The 27,894-nt window shown below is 35.4% G+C and overlaps 1 protein-coding gene across 1 annotated transcript in view; it reads left to right on the forward strand.

The window, feature by feature from the left end:
* The first annotated feature begins 3,062 nt into the window (after positions 1-3,062).
* The window catches only part of Dlc1 (DLC1 Rho GTPase activating protein), a 381,889-nt gene continuing 357,057 nt past the window's right edge, over positions 3,063-27,894 (forward strand). Inside the window, exons 1-2 of the mRNA XM_078031302.1 lie at positions 3,063-3,327; positions 16,558-17,699. Of these exons, the coding sequence (XP_077887428.1) occupies positions 16,683-17,699 (1,017 nt within the window). The 5' untranslated portion in view covers positions 3,063-3,327; positions 16,558-16,682. The remainder of the gene's footprint in view (positions 3,328-16,557; positions 17,700-27,894) is intronic.

The following is a 27,894-nucleotide window of genomic DNA, read 5'->3' on the forward strand; positions in this document are numbered from 1 at the left end:
AGGTCAAGTAACTTTCACGGGGTCACAGTGGTGGCTAGTTTTGGAGCCAAGCTTCTATCCTGATACTCCCTTTTCAAGTTTTTACATGTACCTTCTCCAGATAAGTTCATCTTACAGACAAACATCCAGATAGGGGAAAAAAAAACATAATTTTGTTTAATGGTCTGATCAAGTAGAGTGTAGATATTTAACAGAGTAAGATATTTAGATTTACAAATAGAAAGCAAGAAGAGAACAAATATTTTAAACCCCTTGCCATGTGCCTGACAGGATGTTTAGTATTTAAGAAGCATCTCATTATTTATATCTATATGCATATTTGGTAAAGCCTGCATGAGAATATAAGTTCTGAGATTTCTTTGTATATAGGCAACAGACAAGGAAAAAATAAAAGTGATTAAAGATTTAGGAAGTAATGCTTCTAATAAGAAAACGTGAAGTCTTGTTTGTTTGGAGAAGAAAGGACAAAATATTGGTTTAATGTTTAAGGAGAAACTGACTAATAAGAGTATCTAGATATCTAAAAAGGCACTCCATATAAATGTATGTGAATAGGTTGTTTCCTCAGGCCAATATAAACAGAAACAAAGCTGATTGTTAGGGGCAGAATGAATGAGGCCATAACATTTAGGAGGAGACTTTAAGAAGCATTAAATAGGATGCTCATATCATATTGAAAAACCATAAAGAAGGACTAGAGGCAGAGATAAAGATGGAAGCATACAGGTTATTTTACATTGTATTGATCCCCATTCCATTCTGCCCCAGTGTTTTCCTTAGAAAAATAAATATAAATATATAAACACATGAGCACATGAATTTAACCCTGCTTTCCAATCTACAAGTTATATGGAAGGGTCTCTATTTTTAAAGAGGAATCTGAAACTCAAAAGATTTAAGAAATCTTCCCAATTTCACACAGTAATTAAGTGGAAGTCAAGGGAGGCAGTTTGTAGAGCAAAAAAATTAAAGCACAAAACTTAAAAGAACTAGGTTCTGAAGTGGAGTTGGTCACTTGCCATCACTTAGCTGGGAGAAAATAACATCCTAATATTTTATTTGTAAAATAAAAATATACACAAAGACTAGCAGGAAAACTAAGTGGGCTAGTGTCCGAGAAAGTACTTTGAATATGAATACAAATACTTTGAAAAAAAAATTATGAAAGAATGAATGTCCTTCTTGTATGCTTAAAGGTTAAATTTAAAGACTCCCAATGCTCATTTTTTAACAAGTAAGGTTTAGATCTAAATGCTTAGAAACCTTTTCTTCCCGTTATGTTTTTATTTGAATACTTCTCCTCCTCAAGTCATTAGTGCTATTTGACATGTCTTAAAATAGATCATGCTTTGAAACAATATTGAGAGATTTTAGCTATCTTGTAAGAACAGAAGTAGTAGCTGTCACATACTTCTTTGAGTTTTCATCAGTCTTTTCACAGAGTATTAAAAAGATGGTCATTATGATATTGGAGGATCTGCTTGCCTTTGTTGTAATCAGAGCAAACTAAGAATAAACATGAGCAATGATTTCAGAGCTGAAAAGGATGGATATAAGGGCAAACAGGCTTAATTAACTTGTACCTCCTTATATGTCACTCATATATCCTGTTGGGATTGGAATTATTCTCACACTTCCCATTATTGAAAAACTCTAAAAATGTTCAACCCACATGCAGACCCAATAATTTAGATTGCCAGTTGCTGAAAAAAAAAAATGTTTAAGTCATAAAGAGCAACAGAATCCATTGATCACAAGTAAAGTGGAGGGAAACATTACTGAGTAATCTCAATCAAACAAGATAATCAAACTTAGCGATGCTGTTTCCTGCTTCTCTGGTATAAATAACAAAACTGCCCCACTAGTTTCTCCACAACCTGAATGTCCCAAGGCCACATACCTCATCTTTCCTTCCACTTTCCTTAGGGAGAATTTTGGGTAAGAAAAGATGGAAAATTGATATAACTCCTTTGCTAAAATGACTTTAGCTTCCTCTGCGTTTGTGTTTGTGACATCTTATTATAAGATGAGCTAACATCTATTATTAATTGATGCACTAATTAAAGCCATACTTGCAGTTTCCATTAGCTTATTCCCTAAATTCTCTAGAGTTGGCTGTCTGGTTTTAATCAAAACCAAATGGTAGTCCAAGTTCCCAGCCTGGAGCAGCTAGGAGGAAGTCATTCAGTGGAGGCACAAGAAAGCAGAAAAGATAAACAGATGATAGTTCACAAAATTTGTGTCGGACAAAGGATGCAGATACTGTGCGCCGCTTTAGAGCTGTGATTCAGGGACTGTGTCATGCTAGATGGAAGCAGTTGCAAGTGTTTAATGTCAGCAAGACTCTAATATGATCAAGATGGAGTCTGTCTTCTGCTTTTCCAGCCCTGGGTTTGTGTAACTGGAGGATTCAGACTGGAGGTAATGCTCCATGTGCTGTGACACAAACTACTTTATTCTGAGAAAAATTCTTGGGATCAGAGAGGTCCTGAAGAAAACATTTCCATTTACTGGCTTCTTGGGATTCGACTTACAGATTTTCTCAGGTACAAAACGTAAGGCTGCAGCATTTTGAATTTTAAGTAATATTTTTAAAAGCGTGTGTGTGTGTGGGGGGGTAAAATTCAGAAGAATGACTATTGAAAGCTCTCAATTCATCTTGCTCTCTTAAAAGATCTTTAGAAATGAGCCCTGGCAAAGGTCTTTTGATGAAGCTGTGTCTATACATTTAACATAGAGGAGAGACTGTCGATGGGGGTAAAACTATGTTTTCTTTTGTTTCTCTCTCTCTCTCTCTCTTTTTTTTTTTTTTTTTTTTTTGCTTTTCCTTTTTCTCCCAAGTGTGGGATAGAAAGAGCTTTAGGACCTTATGACTCTCTAGCTAATCACCTCAAGAGCTTTGACAAACTCACTTCACTTCTGTGAAAACTCAGAACTCCTAAAAGCCCAGGCGCCCTGCCCTCTCTCCACCCCTCCCCTCTGCTTCGTGCAGCCTCTCTCACATGCACACTTCTCAGAGGCAGGAAATACTTTCCAGGCAATCTGGGCCTGGTGGTGGAGGCCCCTTTTCGCAAAACATCAGTCTGAATTTAGTAGACAGAAGTCACTAGGAACGCCTTGACAGGATCCGGCTTCAGCGGAGGCTCCCTCCAGCTGCGGAGGGTGTTTTTGTTAGAATCACACTCTGCGTAAAACTGCCTAGAATAGAGCCATGATCTCAACCCCGAAATGTGGACTTATATTTTGGAGAAGCTAACGGGACCGACTGCTCTCCTAGCCCGAGTCTGGACGGTGTCATGCCCTGGCTTTGCGTCTCCTCCTGTCTAGGTAAGAAGCTCAGATTGTCTATGCTTAGAGGTAATCTTTGAAGAAGCAAGGGGGAGAGAAATGTTAGCATCTTGCGCAGAGTTGGTGATTTCCTAGGTTTCAGAGCTAAGCCCTGGTTCCAGAAGTGGAAAATGTTTAGTAAGTAGAAAACTGTGAGTCAAGTCGTTTTTGAGCCAAATGTCATTTCTAAAATAGACTCCATACAGATTTTCCTCTTTTCCTCTCTAAAGTCACACTTTGTTTCCATTCCTTCTTATTCCTATTTATTAATACAGCTATAAGGACTGTTTTTCTACCACATGGCAGAGTATGAAACAAATCCCATCTCTTCACACATTAAGGGTGAGGTGTAAATGAATTGTCCCTTCTTTTGCCAAAGGAAAGGGTAGATAGCACTAGAGTGACTTTTTTCTTAATCATGAGCGCCCAAAGAATTTTTTTTGTGTGTCACAATTAACACTGTGAAGGCTGGATTCTTCACTATTTCCCCAAGCCAGTTTCAGCCACAAGCTGCTATGGTACATCCTAAAGATTTCATGTTTTTAAAGCCGTCAACTTGAAATTTCAGATACTACGTCTTTCCTAACTGTATTTAACATGAGTTTGGGGAATGTAAACATCAGAAGTGGATTTAATTCATATTAAATTTCCTTCATTCAATCCTTAGATCATATTTTGTGTGACTGTTTTGAATAACTGAAGTAAATCTCAATGACAATGACACTCCTCTTTCAAAGTAGCCAAAATCAGTAAAATCATACAAAAACTGATCATATGTCCATACATAGTATAATCTAAAGTTACATTTCCACTAGAATAAAATATGTCTTCTGTTATGCCTTCTAATCTCTAATATGTCTTCACATTTAAATGTGTGTTCTATGAGTAAAGAAATTTAGTAAGGATTAAAGTAGCATAAATAACATACTGTTATATTCCTGAATACTCAGAATAAAAATGATTATCTTGTGGAAATAATATAAAATGGTATGTAAAGGGAATACTATTCACATGAATGTCCAAATGTATAAGATGCATGAGAAAACATAGTAAAGGAGGGAAGTTTTGACAGTTGGATCAGAAATTAAGAATACATTGATGACTTTCAGTTGTTCACTAACAATTCAAGTTATGATAAGATTAAAATATGAGAAACAGCATTTATTTTTTAAATGTTAAAAATGAAATTCTGTAGACTGGGGGTGTGGCTCAGTGGTAGAGTACTTTCCTACCATGTATGAGGTCCGGGTTCCATCCCCAGCTCCATGAAAAGAAAACAAGGAAAGGAAGGAAGAAAAGAAGGAGGGAGGGAGGGAAAGAGAGATAAAGAGGGAGAGGAGGAGGGAAGGAGGAAAGGAAGGAAGGGAAAAAGGGAGGAAGGAAGGGAGTTAGGGAAGAAATTCTGACTTATTTATAGTATGACAATAAAATTCTTAAATAAAACATAGAGAAGGAAAGAGCATAAGAGTTCACAACTTCTCAATATTCTCTTGAGTTTGTCAATGAGGAAGCTGACGAATGGCATTCAGAGGTGACCTGTCCAAGGTCATACTGCTGGCTCAAAGAAGTGATGACAGTACTACCACAGTGCCTTGATTTGTCATTTTGATATCTTCATTCCGAAAAGTCTTTCTTTCAAATAATAAATATGCATGACGAAGTATGACCGTGTCCACTGGAAGTTTACTTTTGCAGAAAGAAAACTAGAGTTTCTAATGAAGAAACACAAGGATTTAAAGCTATACCAATGTAACTAATGAAGAAAAAACATGATTTTTAAAAAACAAGCAAATTCACTAAACCATATGGTTTATTCAAATGCAAATGTTTCCTTAAAAAGATTTATTGGCTTCAAAAAACTCTTTAGAGGAGTAAATTGTTTTATGACTATTAATGTTTCATGCTCATTCAAGAAAATTATTCATATGCTAATGATTATATTAATTTAAAACTAGCATTTTTAAAAAAAACAGGTCTAGAAAAGAGTTTGTCTACTTCACATCCTTGTATCCAAATGATATCATAAAAAACAACTATCCCAACCAGTGACTTTCAGAAGGAACTTTACAATTTCTCCTTTGGAATTGGTTTAAGAATTTCATATACTCAGCCTTTTTTTTTAATCTAACCTAAATTTCTATTGCTTCAGCCTATTTTTAGTTCTATGTGCTTTTTCTTCAATGGAAATGTAAAAAGTTCAAATGGACTATGAAAACATAAATGTACATTTCTAGACCAACTAATCCCGGTTTATTTCACCTTCATTTCTACAGATTGTTTCCAATCCTTTGATTCATATATCTACACTAAGCCTTCTACAAAGTCCTTCAGTTACAGAATACAGACTTTTTTTTACAGTATATAAATGAATGTCTCACCAGTGCAGTGTAAAATGGGAGAGTTGGCTGGGTCATCTGTATCATATATCATATCTGACAATATACACTGCTGTGTAGGACTGAAGCACTGTACTTTCCAAGCAAGAGCCTGTCTCATAAAACTAGTATATTCCATTTCTAACAGATGACCTTTCTTTGGAGAGAATGTGTGTTATGATACTGGGGTAATATTTCTTGGTTTGGTTTGGTTCATTTTCTTGAACCAGATTGACTTTCCTAATATTAATACCACCTAAAAGATACACTATTCAACACCTCCAGAGTCACCACACTCTGTGTTTATGAAATGAGGAGTAAATGCAGTCAGCATTTACTATAATTGACAGCACAATTACTAGTAAGGGAGCTCATCATTTCTTTTTTTTTTCTTAAGAAGATTATAATTTAATAAAAGGAATTTGTCTACATTTTGCCAAACCTATCTTTACCTTACACCTTGCTACAAATTCTTAAGGAATAGTTTAATCTTATTTATAGAGGATTAGGTCCCATGGCCTTAAGTCTAAATGGGCAATTAAAATTTATGTATTTTTATTTGTTTCTTCTTGCAAAATGAATGAACTGTGACTGCATTGTCTTACAATGAGATCAACTCTTTAGAAACCATCATGGAATAACACAGGGTCAAGTGGAATATGACCCAGTCCTGGGGCAGGAATTTTATTTTCAAAATAGAGAAACGTCAATAATTGTACAGGAGAATAGGTCTAATAAAATTCAGCACAATTTAAGTCAAACAGGTTTATGGAGAAACACTACTCTTGATTGGCTCTAGTGTGATATAGAATTTATTTCTGTGGTTATGTGTTGATATTTGCTAGCTTAGAATTTTGAGAAATATATGGCCTTCATTTTTTAAAAACTTTTTAAAAAATTTTTAGTTGTAGATGGACAATACCTTTATTTATTTATCTTTATGTGGTGCTGAGGCTCAAACCTAGTACCTCACAAATGCCAGGCGAGCACTCTACCATTGAGCCACAGCCCTAGCCCTGGCTTTCATTTTTAAAGAAGTTAAATAATAAAAATATGAGGTATAAACTTTGAAACTGAGTTTAAGGAGAAATTGTTCATTTTGACCAAAGGATTATAGAGTATATGTAAGTGGACTTGAGAGGATTAAACAGGAACTCAGATGCAAAAAATCTGAAAGGCAACAATTCACTTAGTGCATATGAATTTGCTCATTGAGAGATGACAGGAAGAGACTATTGTAGCTGTTTGTATGTGTGAAGATTGCTTTTGTATTGGACTGCAGCAATACAATATTTTAGTAATACAGTTCAAACAATTCAAAGAAAAATCAGTCCTACTAAAGGAAATTAGAAAGATCAAAGAGCAAGTTTAGAGATTTAATTAGGGCTTCTTTTTTTCCCCCCAGCAGTTAGCAAAATATCTAGCATGTTAGGAATTGTCAATACCACTTGTCAATAATGCTTGTAGAATGAATGGGAGGAAAAGAGAGAGGAAGGCAAAAGATAATCAGGATTGAAAAGTGTTAATCTGTGAGAGTTTTTCCAGATATCCTATTAATGATAGAATAATCATTGTTAAAGGGGAAGAAAAATAAGTGGTTGGCAGAAGTCATCAAAGGCTGAGGCCAGAGGTTAGCATCACTCTTGTAAGATGAAATTTCAAGTTAATTAAGAACCAGGAGCATGAGCTTCCAGAAATAGCTTTTTGAAATGAAAAGTTACATGAGAGCAGAGAGAACAGAGCACTAGTGATTTTTCCACAATTTAAACAGAGTGGTTCACCAGAAAAGTCCTGGGCAGGCTCAGAGTGCTGGCTTTGACTCTATGCCATTTGAGTCCTTGAATCATTGCATTTTACTTTTTGGTCTGATCACACCTATATACTGAAATAAAGGCAAGAGTTAAATTTAGCTCATACTCAGCCATGAATTCTGCACCCAAGATCAGTCAAAAGTTGATGGAGTCCTTCTCATCATCTCCATCATCATCATCATTATCATCATCTCCACCATCAACACCATCACCACCACCACCATCAGCAGCAGCAGCAGCAGCCACCCAGAGTGGCACTGAGCCTCCATGAGTACTTGCAGTGTGCCTTAAACTAAGTGCTCTGTGCGTGTTATTATCTCATTATGATTATGTTAGTTCATTGTTATTATTTCCCCTCAACAACTTTTCAATATTTCCATTATAGATGTGATTAAAACGAAGTCACATAGAATTTAGGCAAATAAGGCAGCATCAGGAGAAAAAAAAAAAAGGATTCTTTAACAATATCTTGCCTTTACAAAATAAGGAGATAAGAATCCCTGCCCAGTGAAAGTTATTTGATATTAAGCTGTTTACTTAGTCCTGCAAACATTTCTTCTTATTTATGAGTATTTTGTATTACTACTAAAGGAGATAGTATAAGTAACACACCAAACATAGTATCTGATCCATTACACATGCTTAATAAATGGAATTTTTTTCTGCTTTTACTATTACCATTATCATGAAAAGTTTCTGATTCCCTTAATATTGCTTAAGAACCAGAAGCATGAGCTTCTACAAATCATTTTAAATGAAAAGTTACATAATTCCAGGGCTGGGGATGTGGCTCAGTGGTAGAGTGCTTGCCTCGCATGTGTGAGGCACTGGGTTAGATTCTCAGCATCACATACAAATAAATGAACAAAATAAAGGTCCATCAACAACCAAAAAAAAAAAATTTAAAAAAAAAGAAGAAAAGTTACATGGGTCCATATAGAAAGCAAGCAGTGATAAAATCAAGTGCAAATTTATATAGGTAGAAAATAGAATGAAGTAAAATTATGGATATTAAGCATAAGTAAGATGAAAGCTGTATCAGAGGCATGGATCCCTAAAAGGATACTGAACTAATGAAACTGGTTAAGACTCCAACAATTTCTTCTTCTTGACTTCAGTAAAAACTGAGCTTATGTAACGACTAAAACCTCAGTCCCCTGTTGTCTCCTTGCTATTTGAGCACCTGTGTTCATGTAGCTGTTATCTCTATTTACACTTAGTGATTACTAGGTCTACTGTTGGAGTGTTCTTAGAAATGATAGCAAAGCTAAAAATAAAGTGACCACTTAAGCAAAGCCACAAGTCACTATGGTGATGATAACCCACATCCCTTATTGCACAGAAATATCTTTTTATAATGAGGGGAAACCACATTTCAATCATATTACTTTGCCATCCAAAAAAGGGGTGGGGGAGGCACCAGACTTTTAGCACCAAATTTAACTCTAAGCTATTTCTTGTTGCATGAAAAATTCCAACTGAAAAAATGTTACAGAAAAGGCAATACTTTTCCTTGGTGATAAGGGATTCTATAGAGAAGAGATACTGCAAAGTGATGATTCATTTATTAGTTGCTTTGCATAACTCATCTAAGGCACAGTGTGGTACTAAACGCTACAGGTGCTCTGAACTTATAGGGTGGAACACTATTGAAAAGGCTTTATGCTTTTGAAAGATAAAAAAATGGAGACCCCCCCCCAAAAAAAAACACACAGGTATCAGGAAATTGCTGCATCTGTGAGAAAATATTATCTTTCATGATTGTTTTAAATCAAGGACCTCCTGTAAACCACATATCCCCAGAAAGGTCTTAGTGATAGCAGAAAACATACCATGAATGTTCCAAGATTTCCTCAGATTTCTCGTGGGTGGCTTAAGAAAACCTTAAGAGAATCTCCATGACTGACTGCCCTGAGCTATAAAGTGGGTGGTAAGTCCAGCCCTGCCAGGATTTGGACTCCTCCCTGAAAGAAAATTAGATACTGCTCAGGAACCTGGCGGTAAAAATAGGGCACCACCGAAATAATAGCTTTCAATTTTGCAACCCCCTGTTCTTTTCTGATGAGCGGACTTCTAGTAGAGGGCAAGGGTGAATTTTCAAATTTGCCTGATTCCTGGAGTGACTCTATTCTGAGAGCAAAGAATGAGAAAAAAATTTTTCAAGTTCCATAAAAGCTCTGAGATATAAATAAAAAAATAGATTAACATTAAAAGAATATTTTTAATTTCTGTGCCTACTTTCTTCCTTTTTCTTCTGAAAACCAAGAATGTTGGGAACTTGGATGGGCCTCTCAGAAAAAGTGATATCTTCCTTATTCTACTTGGCTCATTTTACATGGTTTATATTGTGATCTGTTAACATTTCTGTGACTTCCAGACAGCTTAAAGACAAGGAATCTATTTCATATGAAGTATTTCAATCTCCATTGAGCAGTTTACTAATAAAAAATTGAACAGGAGTTTTATGTTTTCCATTGAGAACTAACGAAGTATAATGAGTAAATTCCAGCATTAGACAAAGAATATAAAAGTACATGGAGAATGATTTAGTGAGGGATTAAGGGACAGATTGCTGCTAAAGAGAGAACATCTGCATAGACTCTTAGGAGATAAATTCTTGCATTGTATTATTAAAACTTTTCCCCACAACTTAATTCTATCTTCCTCTAATGTGGATTACAGAATGTAAATATTTCAAAGAAAGAGCACTAATTATCTCTTAATAAAAGTTGGTTGTCTTGACTAAACTCATAGAAATGCTTTATAAAAGTATTTAACATTTTTGGTTTGTGCTCATCAAGGAAATTTAAAAAAAATTCTTATCTCCACGGAGCCTTCTGGCTGCACATGAGCATCTCGACACTTTAGTTGTCAGTGAAAAGCATTTCTCTTCATTTTGTTGTGGAGTTGGGTGGCAGTGGGAAAGTGTCCCAATGTGCGCAATCTAGTTTGCTGGATAATTGATTTTTTGACAGTTTCATCGAGAAAAAAGGAACGTCATTTGGGCCCGCACAACTGATGTGTGATGAGGGGTCACTTTGACATTAGTTCACCACACATTTGAAGAACTGTATTAAGCTAAACTCACCTCTGTTCTAGATTGTTGGTTGTCTATCCCAGTTGTCTAATTCACTCCAATAAATGTTCATGGTCATATAGTATGTACAAAACTGACATCCTGAGAGTAGCTAAGACACATCAAAATTTAAAACTTCAAGAAGATATTCATTTTCCCAGTGTCTCCATCCCACCAACATGACGCAGACCATGTAGTAACAAAGCTTTGAGGTGTTATCCTTTTGGTTCAGATGCATTCTTTTCTTGCAAAAGTACATTTTAGGAAGTGTAATCTACATTTAAGTGAAAGGCAATTATTCTCCTTGTATCTTCTCTGCTTTTTCACAGGGACTGAGTACATGTTCTGTGGTCACTCGTGTGTGTGTGTGTGTGTGTGTGTGTGTGTGTGTGTGTTTGCGCATGTGCTTGAAGCAACAGTAGAATCAGAATATAACCTAGAAATTGAACATGAGATGGGTAAACATGAACAAAATCTCTAAGTGAAACCAGAATAAAGTCTAACTTTCCAAGGAAAACAGTAAGAAAAGGAAGGTAACAATACTATTATATCTTCCTTTTCCCATCTATTAAATATGGAAGACTGTGTGATGGTATCTAAAAATAGCCTAGGAATTAATCACATATTCATTTATTGTATATGTATATATATATATATATAGAGAGAGAGAGAGAGAGATAGAGAGAGAGAGAGAGATACACACAAGTATACATATAAATATATGTATATACAGTCAGAAATCAATCATGTGTTCATTTATACTTCTATATTTTGTGTGTTGTATATATGTTTATGTATGCATATTATGTGCATGCACATGTACAGGTATATACATACATATTAGATGTGTACATTTATGTAAATGTGTGTGTATATTTTTCTGTGTATACATATACATATATAGTATATATGTGTATATATGTGAAATCCCAAAGGAAAAATCAAGGCACCCACTTTTGAGAAGATGAATTTAAAAGTTGCCATTTTCCCAAGTACTACAAGTGAGGTATCCAAGAAAAGTTTAGGAATGTTGCAATGGAGAATTCCTCTTTTCCTATTTATTTGCTGATTGAATGCTATTTACATATTATTTTATGAATGTTAAACTTCTATTCAGATAACATTTCAGAAAGTCCAGGACTAAGATAATTACCAAGAATAACTCTCTTGAATTTGAGGAATTCCCAGGAGGGTTGTGGAAGGAAAGGAATCCCTAAAAGAAGTCACCTCAGAATTTCATGCAGCACTGTATTGACATTGGTGGCCCAAGATAAAGATCTAAAATGGTACTTTAAGTTGCTGAAGATGTGGGGTTGCAATTTGTGTAATCAGGAGGGAGTACTGTAGGGAGTGGGGAAGGGGCAAAAGAGAAAGTTTGGACACTTTAGATATATTGTAGAGAATCTGCAGTAGTATTTCGGATTTTAAAAAATCAGAATGTAGATTATTTTTAGCTATTTCTTCTGACATTTACCTCCATATTTCTAAATAATGTGATGGTAATGTAATAGTTTTTCCATTTTAGATATTATCTCTTAATTTCCTACTATAGAAGATGGGATTTAGCTCTCTACACCTGTTCCTCTCATCATCCTTAACCCTACCTCTCACAGACCCGAGACTCAAAAATAGTTGTTTCATAATTTTCAGTTAAATTAGTATTTACTATTTTTTATTTTGACTACATAAAAAAATTCACAGCTTAGCCAGGTAGTGGCATATGATTGCATCGCTCTTCTTTTTTTCTTTACTTTGTTCTTTTTATACACAATAGTACTGTTTATTTGACATATTTATGCAAACATGAGTATGTCTTATTCTAATTAGGATTCCAGTTTTGTGCATGTATGTGATGTGAAGATTCACTGTGGAGTATTCCTATAAGTACATAGGAAAGTCATGTTAGAGTCACTCCACTGTCTTTCCTATTCCTGTTCCCCTGCTCTTCTAATAAAACTGGTCCTCCTAGAGTTAATAATTGATTCTTGTAGTTTCCTGTGTAACTATTACAAATTCTTCCATCCAAATTGTCTGGCTAGACTATAAAGTTCTTCTCAGTGTAGCTATCACGTATAGCTGACATATTCATCTTTCTCTTTCTTTCTTTCCTTCTTTCTTTATCTAAGTGATATCTTTTATAGAGAACTATCCAGTAGCTTTTGAGAATAAATGGGTTTTTTAAAGTGATTTTTCACATAATATTAAGGTAGGAACAAATTGCCATCCGAGTTGTTAAGGCATATTTGCTTGTCATCTTATTTCCGCTGTTACTTCTAAAAAATGCAATACCATTATCATTCCCAAGTCCTAAAATATAATTTCTCATTCTCTGTCTGATAGCATTAGGGATCATGCTTGCCTAATGATCTTGCCTCCTACATTCTGAACTTTCACCAGTATGGTTCCATTACTACTTCATATTCCATTTGTTTTCTTCGGTCTGAAGACTTGGATCATTAATTATGGGATATTTTCTGAAATTTTTTTTTTTAAAAATTTCTCTCACTTTTCTCTGAAATGCTACTGAGAAATGTGGCTCCCCTCCAAGGTGACTAATGGACTAAGAAAGAGAAGGAGGGCAAGAAATTGATGACCGCCTACATTCAACTTTTCATGGCATTTGTACACCTATTGTGGCCATTGTTAGAACATTTTATTTTTGTTTAATAGTTTCTCACACAATATTGTAAGCTCCAATACGAAAGATAGACTAGATAGATTGTTTAGGTTTATATTTCTGATGTTTAGCAGAGCATCTTCCACATAGTAGGCACTAAGTAAACACGAGTTTAATAGAGATTAGGATATGACTATGGTCACTTCTGAATTACTACACTCTTGATTTCAGCTGCCGGGGCTTTACTTTGGGACTTGTTCTCACAGGATATAGAATCATCAAGCATAGTTATTATCAGCTGTCCTTTTAATCGGCAAGCCACATTATAAGGTGAATGTTTATTTCTGAAGCAAGTGCAAAATAGAACATGATCATTAAATAGCACGGGTCGGTCAATGATTCTCCAACTAGAAGGTCTTCGATTATCATTGTTAGATACAATAACATTAAATTTTGTTTGATTTTAGGATATATACTGTATGCCATGGAATGCTTATGTTGAGGAGTGGTGTTACAAAATTAAACCAAAGAAAACTTTGTAACTGCTTTGTGTCCAAATATCCCATGCATTAACGTCACAGAAAGCAACTTTGGACGTTTCGCAGACATTTTTTCAGAATCATTGCACAACTAGAAGTGCATACAGACTCTTGTAATATTAATACAGTGGTGTTTGAGCACATGTGTTTCAGAAGTGAAAAATCCCCATGGAAATTCACTTCATAAAATCAACACCCTGGAATGACCTACACTTTTCCAGATCCTCCATCCAAATCTTCAGCAGCTGAGCTCATTTTGAATGAAAATGCACAAAAAGGATTAGAAAAGAAATGTAATATAAATGTGCAAAATAAGGAGTCAGTAATTTGAAATACAATTTTAAATAAGGCAGCCCGATGGGGAAGCCCATAAGGAAAGTCATGTTTTTTACTGACTTCTCTCTCTTACAGGACAGATTTTAGTTTATTCAGATATTTAGAAAATGACACCAGTATGCTCAGATACAATTGCAAATAATCTCACTTTTCTATGTACTTGTACTTTTTTCAGGCTTTAAACCACAGAAGTAGATTTAAATGAACTTTAAAATCAACATTTAAATAGGAAATCTGAACAGGAGAAGTTGTAGAGATGAAACAATCACAAGATAAGGAAATATAAAGATGACAAACATAATCATAATTATGAAAAATTTTTGCCTTAAAATTAAAAAGGTGTACATTCATAAGAATGACGGGGAATTATCCAAAGAACCTAAGTTGGAAATGAGATCAGGATTAAAACTGTGTTGAATCTATCTAAGTTACAATCTCTATCTCTGTAGTTAGAGTCTTTTAGAACTTGTTATTATATCTTACTTTGATGTAATAAAAATACCACTTATCAAACTTGAGTGGATTATGTTAGCAATTATTTTAAGATTTTTAAGGGCAAAATTGTTGTGATTTCTTTTCTCCATGGAAAATTATATTTCTCGTTTGTAAAAGAAATCAAACCAGAATTCAGGCTCAACTTAAATGTAAATGTGGCTTAGGAATAACACAGTAATACCACTTGGCATTTCTTAAGTTGGCCTGCTCTTTCTACACTGGATAAAAATAAAGAAAAGAAAGCATCTAAAACAGAACCGCCCTATTACAACCCAAATTTGCCCATGAAAGCAGAAATTTTCTGGCTTCCATCTATGCGTTTTTTCCACTTTCCGTAGCCTCCCACACTATAATGACTTATGCATGGAATTCAGAGACTTTATATTTTCTTTTGAGTGCAAGATGAATGCCAACATGGAAAATGTGAATGCTGGCCATTTTCAAAGATGGCCACAGACCTTTAGTGGAATTAAATAGTATCCAAAAAGATATTTGGTCAAGCTAGGGTACCAACATTCTAGTACATTCCTTAACTTCCCCAGTCTTTATAACATGGGAATATTTGCCTTTGGGGCATCTGCTGGGTCAGAATAACTTGAGATTGTTGATGGGGAGTCAGAATCCATTTCAATACACTGAAATGTCCCCAAACTAGCACAGAAGTTAATCTTGTTTATGGGTGAAATCAATAAGCCAATCCATGTTATGTGCTGACAGTTCTTGTGCAAAATAAAAGCTAAGTGCCTGCTCTTTGGGATTTTTCATTTACAGTCCAGTTATTTGGTTTCATTGTGGAATAATATTTGGGTTGCTCAATTTATAAGGTTGTGTTTACTTCCTCATTCAAAAGGATTTGAATAATTCAAGGCAAAAATACCTGGAAAGTGTTTTTATTCTGAACTTATCTTACACATGATTTTCTTGTTCATTTAAATTTTTGTGGCCAAATTCTAACTGAAGTACACAAGCCAAGCTCCTTAGATACCCAAAGAGAATGAGATTCAAGTTTCTGAAGATTAGACTAATTGTTTTATCATATTCATATCTCCTTTCTGGTTCACTTGAATTCCTGAGAGGTATGGAAAGTTTATATATACTAAAGATACATAAGGAGAAGGGATGAAGTAGATTCTCCAAACTACATGGAGACAATGAATTTTACTGGCTGTCTGAGCCTGGGCCTTAGAACCAGTACTTAATTTGAATATGGACTTACTTCCTAGGTGTATATTTTGGACAATTTATTGAATTTATTTAAGCTTCAGTATTACTAGCTTTCTAGCTAGTGTTAGCAGTAATAGGATGCATGAACAGATGTATATGTCCTAAAATGCTATAAATTGTGTATGTTGTGATTTCTTACCCATGAACTGTGTGTTAATATGAGCCAAACTGGATTATTCTATATTTCTTAGTCATTCCCTGGAGTAAATACATCCCAGCCATTTGGGGTCGGTATTAATTCTTTCACACACTAGTACATTACACATGCTGTCTCTACAACTCAAGTTTTGCATGGCTAGTTCCCCAATAGCTTTTGCTGCAATTTAAACCAAACAACAAATGAATTTCTTTAACAACTTGTGTTCACAAAAATGAATTAAAGGAGCACATGAGCTAGAGCCATGAGTTTTCTTCTGGTGATTTTTCTCAAGTATTTCAATCCAAATATTTTCTTAATGGAGTTTTAAGTGTTTGGTAATTTATATCTTTATTCATTAATGGACCAGCTCCACTGCTTTTTAAAATTATTGCTGATAATTCTTGACCAGAGATATAAAATTTTCTTCTATTATTAGTCTGCTGCTTAAAGAAATAAACCTTTAAAGCTAGGAGACAGAAGCTTTAAAAGATTTCTTACTTCTGTCTTCATAACACAGATTAGTGGGTTTTTGTTTTTTTTTTTTTTTACCCAAGATAGATTTTGACACTAGAAATGTATCTGTAACTGCGTGGTTTTTTTTTTTTAATTTTTTAATAGGTGGCAAAATGACAAACTTCACTCTGTTCTTTGACCCATGAATTTGAAATAATCTTTCATCGAGTTCCATCTCCTTGAGCCTCATATGGAACGCATCTCTCTGTCTGTTGTTAAACGACGATGACATGTCTGCAGCTATCAGAAAGAGAAGCTGGGAAGAACATGTGACCCAACGGGTGGGACAGCCTTTTAGTTCTGATGATTGCAACAGGGAATGTCATCATGGACTCGTAGCCGACAGCTTGCAGGCAAGTATGGAAAAAGATGCAGCCCTCAATGTGGACCGCAAAGAGAAGTGCGTTTCACTCCCAGACTGCTGTCGCGGATCAGAGCTGAGAGATTTTCCTGGGAGGCCAATGGGTCACATTTCAAAGGAGGTGGATGAAAATGACAGTCCTGAAGGTGAAGATCAGTTTCTTTCTCTGGAAGCCAGCACAGAAACACTTGTGCATGTTTCTGATGAGGATACCGATTCTGATCTATACCTTGCGGATGATAAACAGATTTTAACTACTACCCAAGGGCCTAAAATATCAGACCAACATAATGTCGAAGGAGCAGGCTCCTTAGTAAAGGCACTGCCTATCATGGAAAGTAACCAAGATTCTTATAACTCCTGGGGAATGGCTGGGGAAGCTGATTTGGTAGAAGATTGCGGGGAAAATAAAGTTGCTGATACTGTAAGAAGCCTGGAGCTTTGTAGTGATATAAGCTTAAATGAAACAAAGGATGTACCCAACGTCATTAGGCTTGATTCTTTGAATGGGAAAGATATTGTGCCTGAGAAGCAATTGCTGAATTCTGCCGTAATTGCCCAGCAACGAAGGAAACCTGACTTCACTAAAGATGAATCTGAAAGAAATACCCTCCACGTCAGACAAGATGAGTTCTTGGCTACTCCTTGCCCAGACCGAGGACTGCCATTATTAAAAGCAGATTTTGGAAGCTGCATTCTGCAGCCTCCTTCCTGCCCCAGTGGAATGTCAGCTGAAATCGACCTGGAGAAGAGCGGTTTCTCAGAACATCAAAACAAAAGTGCTCCAAAGGTCAACATGGAAGGTGGCATGCAGTGTTTACATGTGAGGGACTCTCTGACCACCCAGGAGTCCACAGACAGCCAAGTCAGACTTCGCAAGAGAAAGGTAAGACACATGCGCAGAGTATCTGGCTTTTGAAATTTTTTAAATATCCCCATTTTTATCACTTTTGTTATTTTGCTTTATTAAAAAGCTTGGTAGGCATTTCCTTTGCCCTATAATGCAGCTGTTTAACTTAAAGACTATCCACTTGGTGAAACCATCAACATATGTACAAATTAAAATACAATTATCTTTCAATGTCATTAATAATATTTATGATGGCTCTTGGACATTTTATTTTGAAATTGTGTTGAAGATATAATTTGACATCTTTTCTCTAGTTGGAACTGAATAGTTATCACCTAGCTCCTAATTATGCAGTTGAAGGCCTTGAGGAGTAAAACTTTTAGAAAGGAAGTTGTGATTTTTTTTTTTAATGTAGGATCCTTTATTTAGACCTCTTTCTTTTTCCCTTCAAAAGTATATTTTATCATAGTCAGAGTGGTATACATGTTCAAAGGCAACAAACAATCACTCTTCCCACCCAATGTCTGACACTGTATAAATGCTACCCTGGCGTATTCACCAGCAGTAGATGCATCATGATTTCTATTTCTTGCCACAATTTTAAAACATCAAAAAAGCCAATGCCTAGATCCCTTAGGAAGCTTCCAAGTGAGAGAAGCAAACACTGAGGTATCACTACATTGATTTGTGGTTTAGCTAGTGAACTCTTAGCCAAAACTTCAGGATTTCTCCAATATTCTTTAGACAGTGTGGGGTTGTCCATTCCTGATAGAAGTCCAAATACAACTTCTCCTATACATCCCACCTACCAACTGGCATTGAGACCCTGCAGATCAGACACTTTGTATAATAATTAAAATATGCTTTCTTACCCTTCTGTTGATATAATCTTAATCTGTAGTTGCAGTTCTACCAAACACAAAACTAATGTTCTTAGTTATTTTTAATGGGGGCTATCTACCTACAATGAAGAAAAAAAACCAAAACTTCCCCAACTGTCTCTGTGGTTAAAAATCTGGTTTCCATAAACTGTGGTTTAGCTAACAAACTAGATCAGTAATGTGTCATGAGCTCGTTTAATTGAAAGCAAAGACTTTACAGCAAAAATTGGTGTGTTCGAACCATGTGCCAACAGAGTATTCTGTGCTGCTGGCCATCTCTCCCTTCCTTACATAAATTGTATTAAAATGTTAATGTTCCATAAAGTTGTTATGATTGGAATGCTCGGGCCACTTTTTCAGAAATTTCCATATATCCTATCAATTCTGTTGGAGAGAACGCAATAATGACATAAGAAAGTCTCAGCCGACCTATGACATAGCCCCCCTAAAATAAGACAAATCCTGCCCAACTGCCGACATAAACATTAAACATTCCCTAAACATGTGCTCACCATTTGGACATTTATATCAATACTAAGAATGCTGAAAAGGATTTACTCTTGGACGTGTCCCTATAGCTTCATTGTATTTTGAGAGCTGCAATCCTATCTCATTTACAAGTTCTAACTTAAATAATCTATATTAAGCATTTTGTTATTCTACAGCTTTTGTGACATTATCTGGTGGAATATTTACTATGACTCTACAACCATTTTGGGGTGAGCTTGTAATGAACAGATTAAATGTAAAAATTCAGATTCAAAATTTACTCTAGAAAAATACGGTTATGGAAGAAGTCCTTAGAACAAAAAATGCATAAGAATTTTTGTTTTATTCATTTTGAATGAGTGTAAAAATGCCTTTAAATTGGCAATTCGCCATTTTCAAATCTTACTAAAGAAATAACAACATATTCATAAAATAATATGTTCATTGTTGTATTGCATGTTCCTGAAAACAAAAGAGAGTAGCCTACATTTCCATCAATAAACAACTTGTTATTCGTCTATTGTATGGAATGCTATTGTCTACCTGTTGTATAGAAAGATTAAGTGAGATTCACATGCACTAATTTTGCTCATGACATAGTGTATCTGGAAATAAGCAGTGGCAGTCCAAACCTTATATGAAAAATGTACATATAGAAGTCGATAAAGGTATAGACAGGAGAATAAACCTTTCTATACGACTGAGTAAGAATATGAAAAATCTCAGCTAAATGTGCACAAAATTAACAGCAATCACTTTGAATGAGTAGAATTAAAAAGGTAGAAAGCAGACATTCTCACTTTTTACCCTATGTAATTTTTATAAGAAGTGATAGAGTGTGTATGAATGTATACATGCATTTACTTTGTCAGCTATAGCAAAAATTATAAAATGAAGGCTTGGAAAAGTGATTTATAGCACAAAGTGATATAGTTTTAGTCAGAGAACTTGAATCAACTCATTATCTGATGGTCATGTGAGTGAATCAAATTCTTCACTGTATTTCTGAATGTGAGTTTATCAGGATGAATTTGAGTCAGCTTTCCATTGCGCTGACCAACATACCTGATAAGAACAAGAACAATTTAGAGGAAGGAAAGCTTATTTGGGGCTCATGATTTCAAAGTTCTCAGCCCAAAGATGGCCAGCTCCATTGCTCTGAGCCCACGGGGGAAGGACCCATTGAGGAAAATCTGCTCAGCTCCTGGAGGCATCAGGAAGTAAGAAGATGCACCCTTCCAGGGCAGACCTCCAATGACCCGCCCGCTCAAGCCACACCCCATCCATGCAAACTAGGATGAACTGATTAGGACACAGCTCTCGTAATCTAATTATTTCATTTCTGAATACTCCTGCAATAACAGGAACTTTTGAGGGACATCTCACATCCAAACCATAACAGGATATGATCAAGATTCTAAGACGTGAAGAAAAAATCCAAACCAAAAAACTATAGGAGAGCTTATAAAAGCAATCACCCAGAATGTATTGAAATAGTTCTCTAGAGAAATCATTGGGCTTTAGATAGACGTTATCTTTCCTTGAAATCCTTATATCTTGACAGGCATTCATTGTTTTGCACAACTTATTTTTTTCTTGATGTCCAGTAATATTTTTGACCATCCAGGATACACACACACACTCATAGACACACATACACACACACACACACACACACACACACACATACACTTACATATTAGAAGTCTCAATTGTGGAAAACTGCATCTGTAGTATATCTAAGGATTGACCTTTTGAGCTAATAATTTCCTTAAAGATGATGAAATGGGTCATGAAACTGAAGCTACTAAAAGCAAAGGAAAACAAATGGGCTAAAAGCAGACATTAGTGAATGAGCACTGAGGTCGGGCAGATGATGAGTGGTCATAGGGCCTTGGCTGAATCCCTGGGGTGAGACAGCTGGTTAAAAGCAATTCTCAGAAACAGATTCCAAAGATGTCTGGAGGAGGGAGACAGTCTAAGAAGTGGTCTCTTTAAACCAAAAGAGATGTGAAGATGGAAAATACGCAGGGAAAGACTTGAGGTTAGATTTTTTTTTTAAGAACTAGTATATTTGTCATTGATGGTGGTTCACAAATTAAAGAGAGTCCAAAATTCAGTCTTCTGTAAGGGCTATTTAAATATTCTCCAAATTTTTGAATAACCATAATAATTATATAAACTTATAAAATGTTTTATTTGCTCACATAAGACAAGGAATAAACCATATTACAAAGAAAAATAAACTTGAAAAGATTTCGCAAAAATATGAACTTTGAAAAGACACTGAATTCTACATTCCAATAAAAATCTAGACTAATTTTATGATCTTATTTTATTACCCTAGTATTTGTGAATCTGTAGACTTGACTACTGTCATTCAAAGCTAGCATAACAGTAGCTGAAACAACCTGGTTTTCTCACATACACATAGTACTTAGCTATAAGCAGTTCTGGACCAATAGGTAGGCTCTATATTTTCAAAACTCCAACCCCTTTGATCCAAACTCACTCCTGTCTTGAGACTTCAGTCATATTCAGGCCAGTGTGGTAGGGGATACAGGGAGATGCACACTTCTTTATCTCTCAGATTGCATGAACTAGAACTGAATTATTTGGCTATACCTAGCAACAAGAGGGCTTAGAATTGAAGTCTGCATTATGAGAAAGAATGTGTCTGCTAAAAACTCTATTATCATAAAATAAGAATATTTATGTTAAGGGATAACTCACAAACATATTGAGGAAAAACCCTTAACATACATATATACTAATGTACCCTGTCATGTTATGAAAGAAATAAATAGGTTACAATATATGTTCTGTTATATTCTTTGTAAATACTTGGTATTTGAAATACTTGATACTTTAATTTCACACTGCAATATATCTTTCTGTGTTAGGAATCTATTTTACATATTAAAGTGACATTGACCGAATGCTACACTATTTCTTATAGGATAACCATCTAGGAGCAAAATATTGCAGTGTACATATTTTATGTTAAGTTGCTGGAAAATGCAAGATGTTAATTAACCAAGAAAAATAAAACTCACATATTTTCTTCTTACCCTATCTTTAAAAATATGCCTATATTTGGTTAAAGCACACCCATTCCTGAAATGGCATTGTCTTTGACTACTAAATGCCTCTATGGGACCTTTGTCCCAAGGAAAGGTTGATATTAACCCATAGGTGATATAAAAGATAGTAAAACAATACCCAAAATATGGAATAAGTCAAACTATTGACTGGCTGGAAGAATATAAAAGAGAAGGAAATTTTGCCCAAGAAATAAAAACCAAAAAAGATAGCTCAGCCATGGTACAACGTAATGTCAAGAGATATGTTGAATAAAAGGAAGGACTAGGAGAAGGATGGTAGTCTGTGAATAAGTTATATCAGCCGAAAAAGAAGGAATGAATGCCATGCAGGACATATAGCTTTTTAGGTGAATTCATAATAGTATGAATTCATACTAAGGTCACTTTTAGACAGGTCTTTTGAAGCTTTCAAGACAGGTCTGTGGAGCAGATTGCTTTTCTTAAATCCTCTTGCTTTTCAGTTCTATTTTACTAGGTTAAAGTTTTGATATAATGAATCAAAATTGTTACTAGGTAGATAACTGGGCATAGACAGGGACATGTTCCTATGATGACACTTCACCCACATATTTTTAGCTGAGCTGTGTCCCAGGTGAAGTTAGTGGCTTTGTAAGCAACATGATGTATGCTCTTTAGGCCACACAAAATTTTCAAATGATTTCATGCCACAGAAACTGGTTTTTGCTTTGTAAACAACTAGAAAGCCAAAAACATGTTTGCATACACTTGGGACTCAGGTATTTTGCCTCATCTCAAATATAATTCTAGTAAAACTAATTAGAAATGCAACAATGGTTATTTGATGAAGAAAAACACAAAATATAGTGCCTAGTGATCAGTCAATAATAGATATTGATCATTTTCAATATCCCAGGCTCTGTTCTATGTGCGTGCTACACTACCATCAGTTAGACAGTCAAGGTGTTTATGTTGTGAAACATTTAGTTGCTTAAATCCCCCTGGAATATCAAATGAGGCTTCTCTTTGACTAACATGAAAGGCTGGGACTCAAAGAAGACTAGTGAGAATGAAAGAGAGAGAGGGAGACAGAAAGAGGAGAAGGAAAACAGGAAGAGAGAGAGAGACGGAGAGGGAGAGGGAGAGGGAGAGGGAGAGAGAGAGAGAGGCAGGCTAAAATAGTATACTAAAAGAAGCATTGGTCAATTTCAAGGGGAAAATGTATATCATTCTTCAGCTGGGCGCTGCGGTGCACACCTGTAATCCCAGCAGCTCAGGAGGCAGAGGCAGGAGAATCAGGAGTTCAAAGCCAGCCTCAGCAAATTAGCGAGGCACTAAGCAACTCAGTGAGAACTTGTCTCTAAATAAAATGCAAAATAAGGCTTAGATGTGGCTCAATGGTTGAGTGTCCCTGAGTTCAATCCCTGGGACCACCCCCCAACACCCAAGAAAAACAGTGTATCAGTCTTAGATAAAACATGGATGTTGAGCAGACTGAAATCAAATCTATTGCAACACAGTGATTTAGTGATCTTCAGCAGAAGTTTAATAAGAAGACAAAGGTAAATAATTGCTGTCATTTTACATCAGGTTCTCTGATGTCTAGAACTGGTTTTCATTGGCTGTGTCTCTATTATACAGAAGATGGAGCCCTGATAAACTAACATTTCAAGATCCTCAAATGTTTTCTCTTTGGGGGGGAACACAACTTTCCCCAATTTCCTCAATCAAATTAGTTGATTTTTTCTCTATATATTCATGGAGGACTTATTCCTTATACAATATATCTATTCCATTTTTAATTCCAATGTATAATTAACAACAAATTTGTTGGAATTCATTTTATTCCACTATTGCTAATTAAAATGTAAGCTCCCCGAGGACAGTTATTCAGTCTCCTTTCTGTAGTGTCCAGCTCAATATGTAGGACCTTTCCATAAATTCTTGAATGAATGAATGACCTTACCATGGTAAAACATTTATTTTTCAGAAAACAATACCCAATATCAAGAGCCCATCATATAAAGATTCCAAAGAAATTAAGTCATGCATCCAAAATCATTGACCAGATATCCCACACTTCATACCATAATCTACTTTTTGTTCTCCAAGTTCCATGCTAAAACCAGATATGAGAGAAGAAGAGGGGGGAAAGGAACCATGTAACATCTGGATCTCTAAGTCAACCCTCAAGTTTAAAATTATTACCACTCTTTGCCACAGAACAACTAATTAATTATATGGCAATCTGTGAGTAAAAAAAAATATTTAGGTTATGGTCAGTTTGTCTCCAGAAAGGAGTGAGCAATGTTAGGTAGAGAGAAGAAAAATATTAGAATATCTGTTAGCATTTATTTTGTCCTTTAAACTTGTATGTTTTATAACACATATGATATATTAGCACAAATGTGTATGCACTGTAGTTTTAAATAAGTGCTCACTGAGGGAAGTGCATAATCAAAAATGTTAGAAGGGCACTCGTTCAGAAACTCTGTAGTTTTTCTGGTTAATATCACTTTGAGGAAGTTAGGGATGGAATGAAGAAGTGACAGGAGTAAGAGATCAAAAGAAACATTGATGTGGCTGTGTCCCTGTAGTACGCTGTTTTTAAGTCTTTCGGGTATAAACTGAGGAGAGGGATAGCTGGGTCAAATGGTGGTTCCATTCCCAGATTTCCAAGGAATCTCCATACTGCTTTCCAGATTGGCTGCCCCAATTTTCAGTCCCACCAGCAATGTATGAGTGTGCCTTTTCCCCTACATCCTTGCCAACACTTATTGTTGTCTGTTTTCATAATAGCTGCCATTCTGACTGGAGTGAGATGATATCTTAGAGTAGTTTTGATTTGCATTTCTCTGATTGCTAGAGATGATGAGCATTTTTTCATATATTTGTTGATTAATTGTATATTCTCTTCTGCGAAGTGTCTGTTCAGGTCCTTGGCCCATTTGTTGATTGGGTTATTTGTTGTTGTTTTTGTTGTTGTGTTGTTTATTTTTAAAAAATGTGTCAGATAATAGTAAATTTCTTAATTTCTATCAAGAATACTACATAAAATAGGGATATTTCCTACCAGATACCTTGAAGGCAGAAATATGAATACACACACACATACATACACGTATGTGTGTGTATTCAGATTTTTGTATCTTAATCTTTCTGTGTGTGTATGTGTGTGTGTATATTAATGTGTGTGTATGTATACTGGATGAAAGTAATTAGATCTGAATATTTCCTGTTAGAGATATTATTTTTAAAAAAGTAGTTATGATGTGTGATGAGCCTCTGATCCAATTAGAGACTTGGACCAAAATTGCAAATTTACATTAGTTATTAACAAGGTCATTAATAAGTTCATATTAACTTAACATGAGCATTTATTGGAGCAAAAATTAAAACACTTTCATGATGTTACTTTACATAATGAATGGTTATTTCTGAGCCAGCTGCATATTACAGTCTATCGTAATCATGAAACTGATCTAGTTTCTTCCTCATGGATTTCTGTTACTAGAAACCAAGTCCAATTTATTAATCTTTTAATACCAATGAAACTGCCATAGCTTTTGGCTGCCTCCCTCTAAGAAATGCCAATATCCACAAAAGTTGGAATAACTTGAATAACCTACATAACAGAGCCCTGCCCCGGTTATCTGGGTACCAGACACAATGGTGCCAACAGGATCTGTTCGTATTCTGGCTCATGTTCTCAGAAATAACATACTTATCCTTTGCTGCCAACAAGATCTCTATTCCACAGATAGTTTTCCAACTGTAAAGAAAATTATAGTGCTATTTTAGAGATAACCTCACAGTTTTCAAAGGAAATATAAGCAAATAAGAAAACACACTTCTACTCTTTTTTTTTTCAGTTCTATTTCTACCCTGGTCTAGGAATAAAACTAGTGATTAATGAAGTTCTTCAATTTTTGGATTCTTTTTCTTGAGCCAATGAAACTTCAAAAGGGTTTTCTTCTTTTTATGTACATTAAAAATTAACCCAGAGGTTTTAAAAAATGTTGAAATAGCATCACTCTTTGGTCTAGAAAATGAATAGCTTGGTCTGAACTGGATTTTCTTGCCAAGAAAGTTAACTGCGATGAAGGGAAAGAGTCCAACCCAAATTGGGGGATGTTGTTTAGCCTATGTGAGCTGCACATGTCTCTGGAAAATGGAAACAATGATCTGTACTTCACAGGGTTGTTGTGAACATTAAATACGACAGAACATGTGATTCGACATCTACGAAGTCCAGAAGTAGAATAATCTAAATTTTTCGACCAAGGTTTGAGATGAGCATCTGACAGTCCCATAACTGAATAAAGCAAAGTTATTATCTCTGATTATAAGTTAAATACTAGTGGAATTTATATTGACAGCATATAGAACCAGCCAGCACATATCTTGTGCAGCTGGAAATTTCTGGAGGGCGGCATGGCTCAGGGTAAGCTTCCACAGCTTCCTTGCCTTAGAGAGCTGTGTGGAGAACCCAGTGATTAAACCAGTGGGCTCTGATACCAAACTGCCTGCTTCACTCATTTATAATTTTGTGACTTGTAACTTACTTAATCTTTCTGTGTCTCAGTTTTTTCATATGCATGCTGGGATTTCTCTCTCTGTTGTTAAAGAGATCAAATGCATTCAGAAATATTTATAATTCAAACAATGCCTGGCACATAGTAAACACCATATGTTTTTTTTTCTATTATTAGTAGAAGTGATAATTTTTGTTTTAGTAAATTATTCTAGTTATAAATGTGAGAGTAAACTGAACTGTCAGGAATAATTCTGGGGGCCGACTGACAAAATATGAGAGAAATTTAGGAAATAAGTCAGCCCATATGGATACCTTTGCTACCTAATTTTATCATTACACAGTACAGTCTCCAGTATGCATTCATTAACTAAGAAAGTATATTTCTTAAGTACCTTTTTTTCCCCCATGCACTTTGTTAGGTGTGGTGCAACATTTTAATAAGTATCATATGTGCATCCTGACCTAGAGCTTACTCATTAGTAAAAGCAATATCACACACAGGTAACTCACTTGAATATTAAGCTAAACTACTCTTGGTAATCGTAGTAATGAATATTAGAATATTATGTAATATTAGGTTTTGAAATACCAGTATGAAACACCAGTATTAGTATTATCATGGTTCAATATAATTCAAGGTAGAAAGTACTGAGATTTCTGGAGACACAGTTAGGAACAGGTCCCCCTAAAGGGGAGGTGAGAAAAGGCTTCCTTCAAGGGGTGCCCAAGCTGAACTTTAAAGGATGCACTTTAAATTTTGTATATGTGGGAATCCAGAGAAGCAAATTTGTGGTGCTATTTTGATAATACTTGAGAGATTCAGATTCATTTTTTAATACACAGACTTAAATCTTAGGAAGAAATAAAATAAGCAAACACTTTGCAAAAGTCATTATGTATATAAGCACTTTTAAGTACTATAGAGCAAACTATCTCATGGTTTTATGAAAACAATAGTGGTACTTCACATGCAATACCTTAACTTAGGCAAAACAACTTTCCCTTTTCAAATTTAGACTTTTAACTTAGTGATTTGAGGGATCCTTTTATTTAAACTTTTTTTTCTCTAGATTTCAGCATACTAATGAGAACTGTCAAATGCTGTCTTTACAGCCATGATAATTTGCCCCCCCCCCAGAGAGTATTTATCAGTAAGCAGAAAAGTGAAATAAAGATCAGGAAGATATGCTCCTGATTAAAACAGTGTCAAGAGATGCTCTAGCAAAATAGTTCAATGACAAAAATGATGATGCTTTGAGTGA

The sequence above is a fragment of the Ictidomys tridecemlineatus genome, chromosome 14 (genome assembly GCF_052094955.1).
Source record: "Ictidomys tridecemlineatus isolate mIctTri1 chromosome 14, mIctTri1.hap1, whole genome shotgun sequence".
Classification (NCBI taxonomy): domain Eukaryota; kingdom Metazoa; phylum Chordata; class Mammalia; order Rodentia; family Sciuridae; genus Ictidomys; species Ictidomys tridecemlineatus.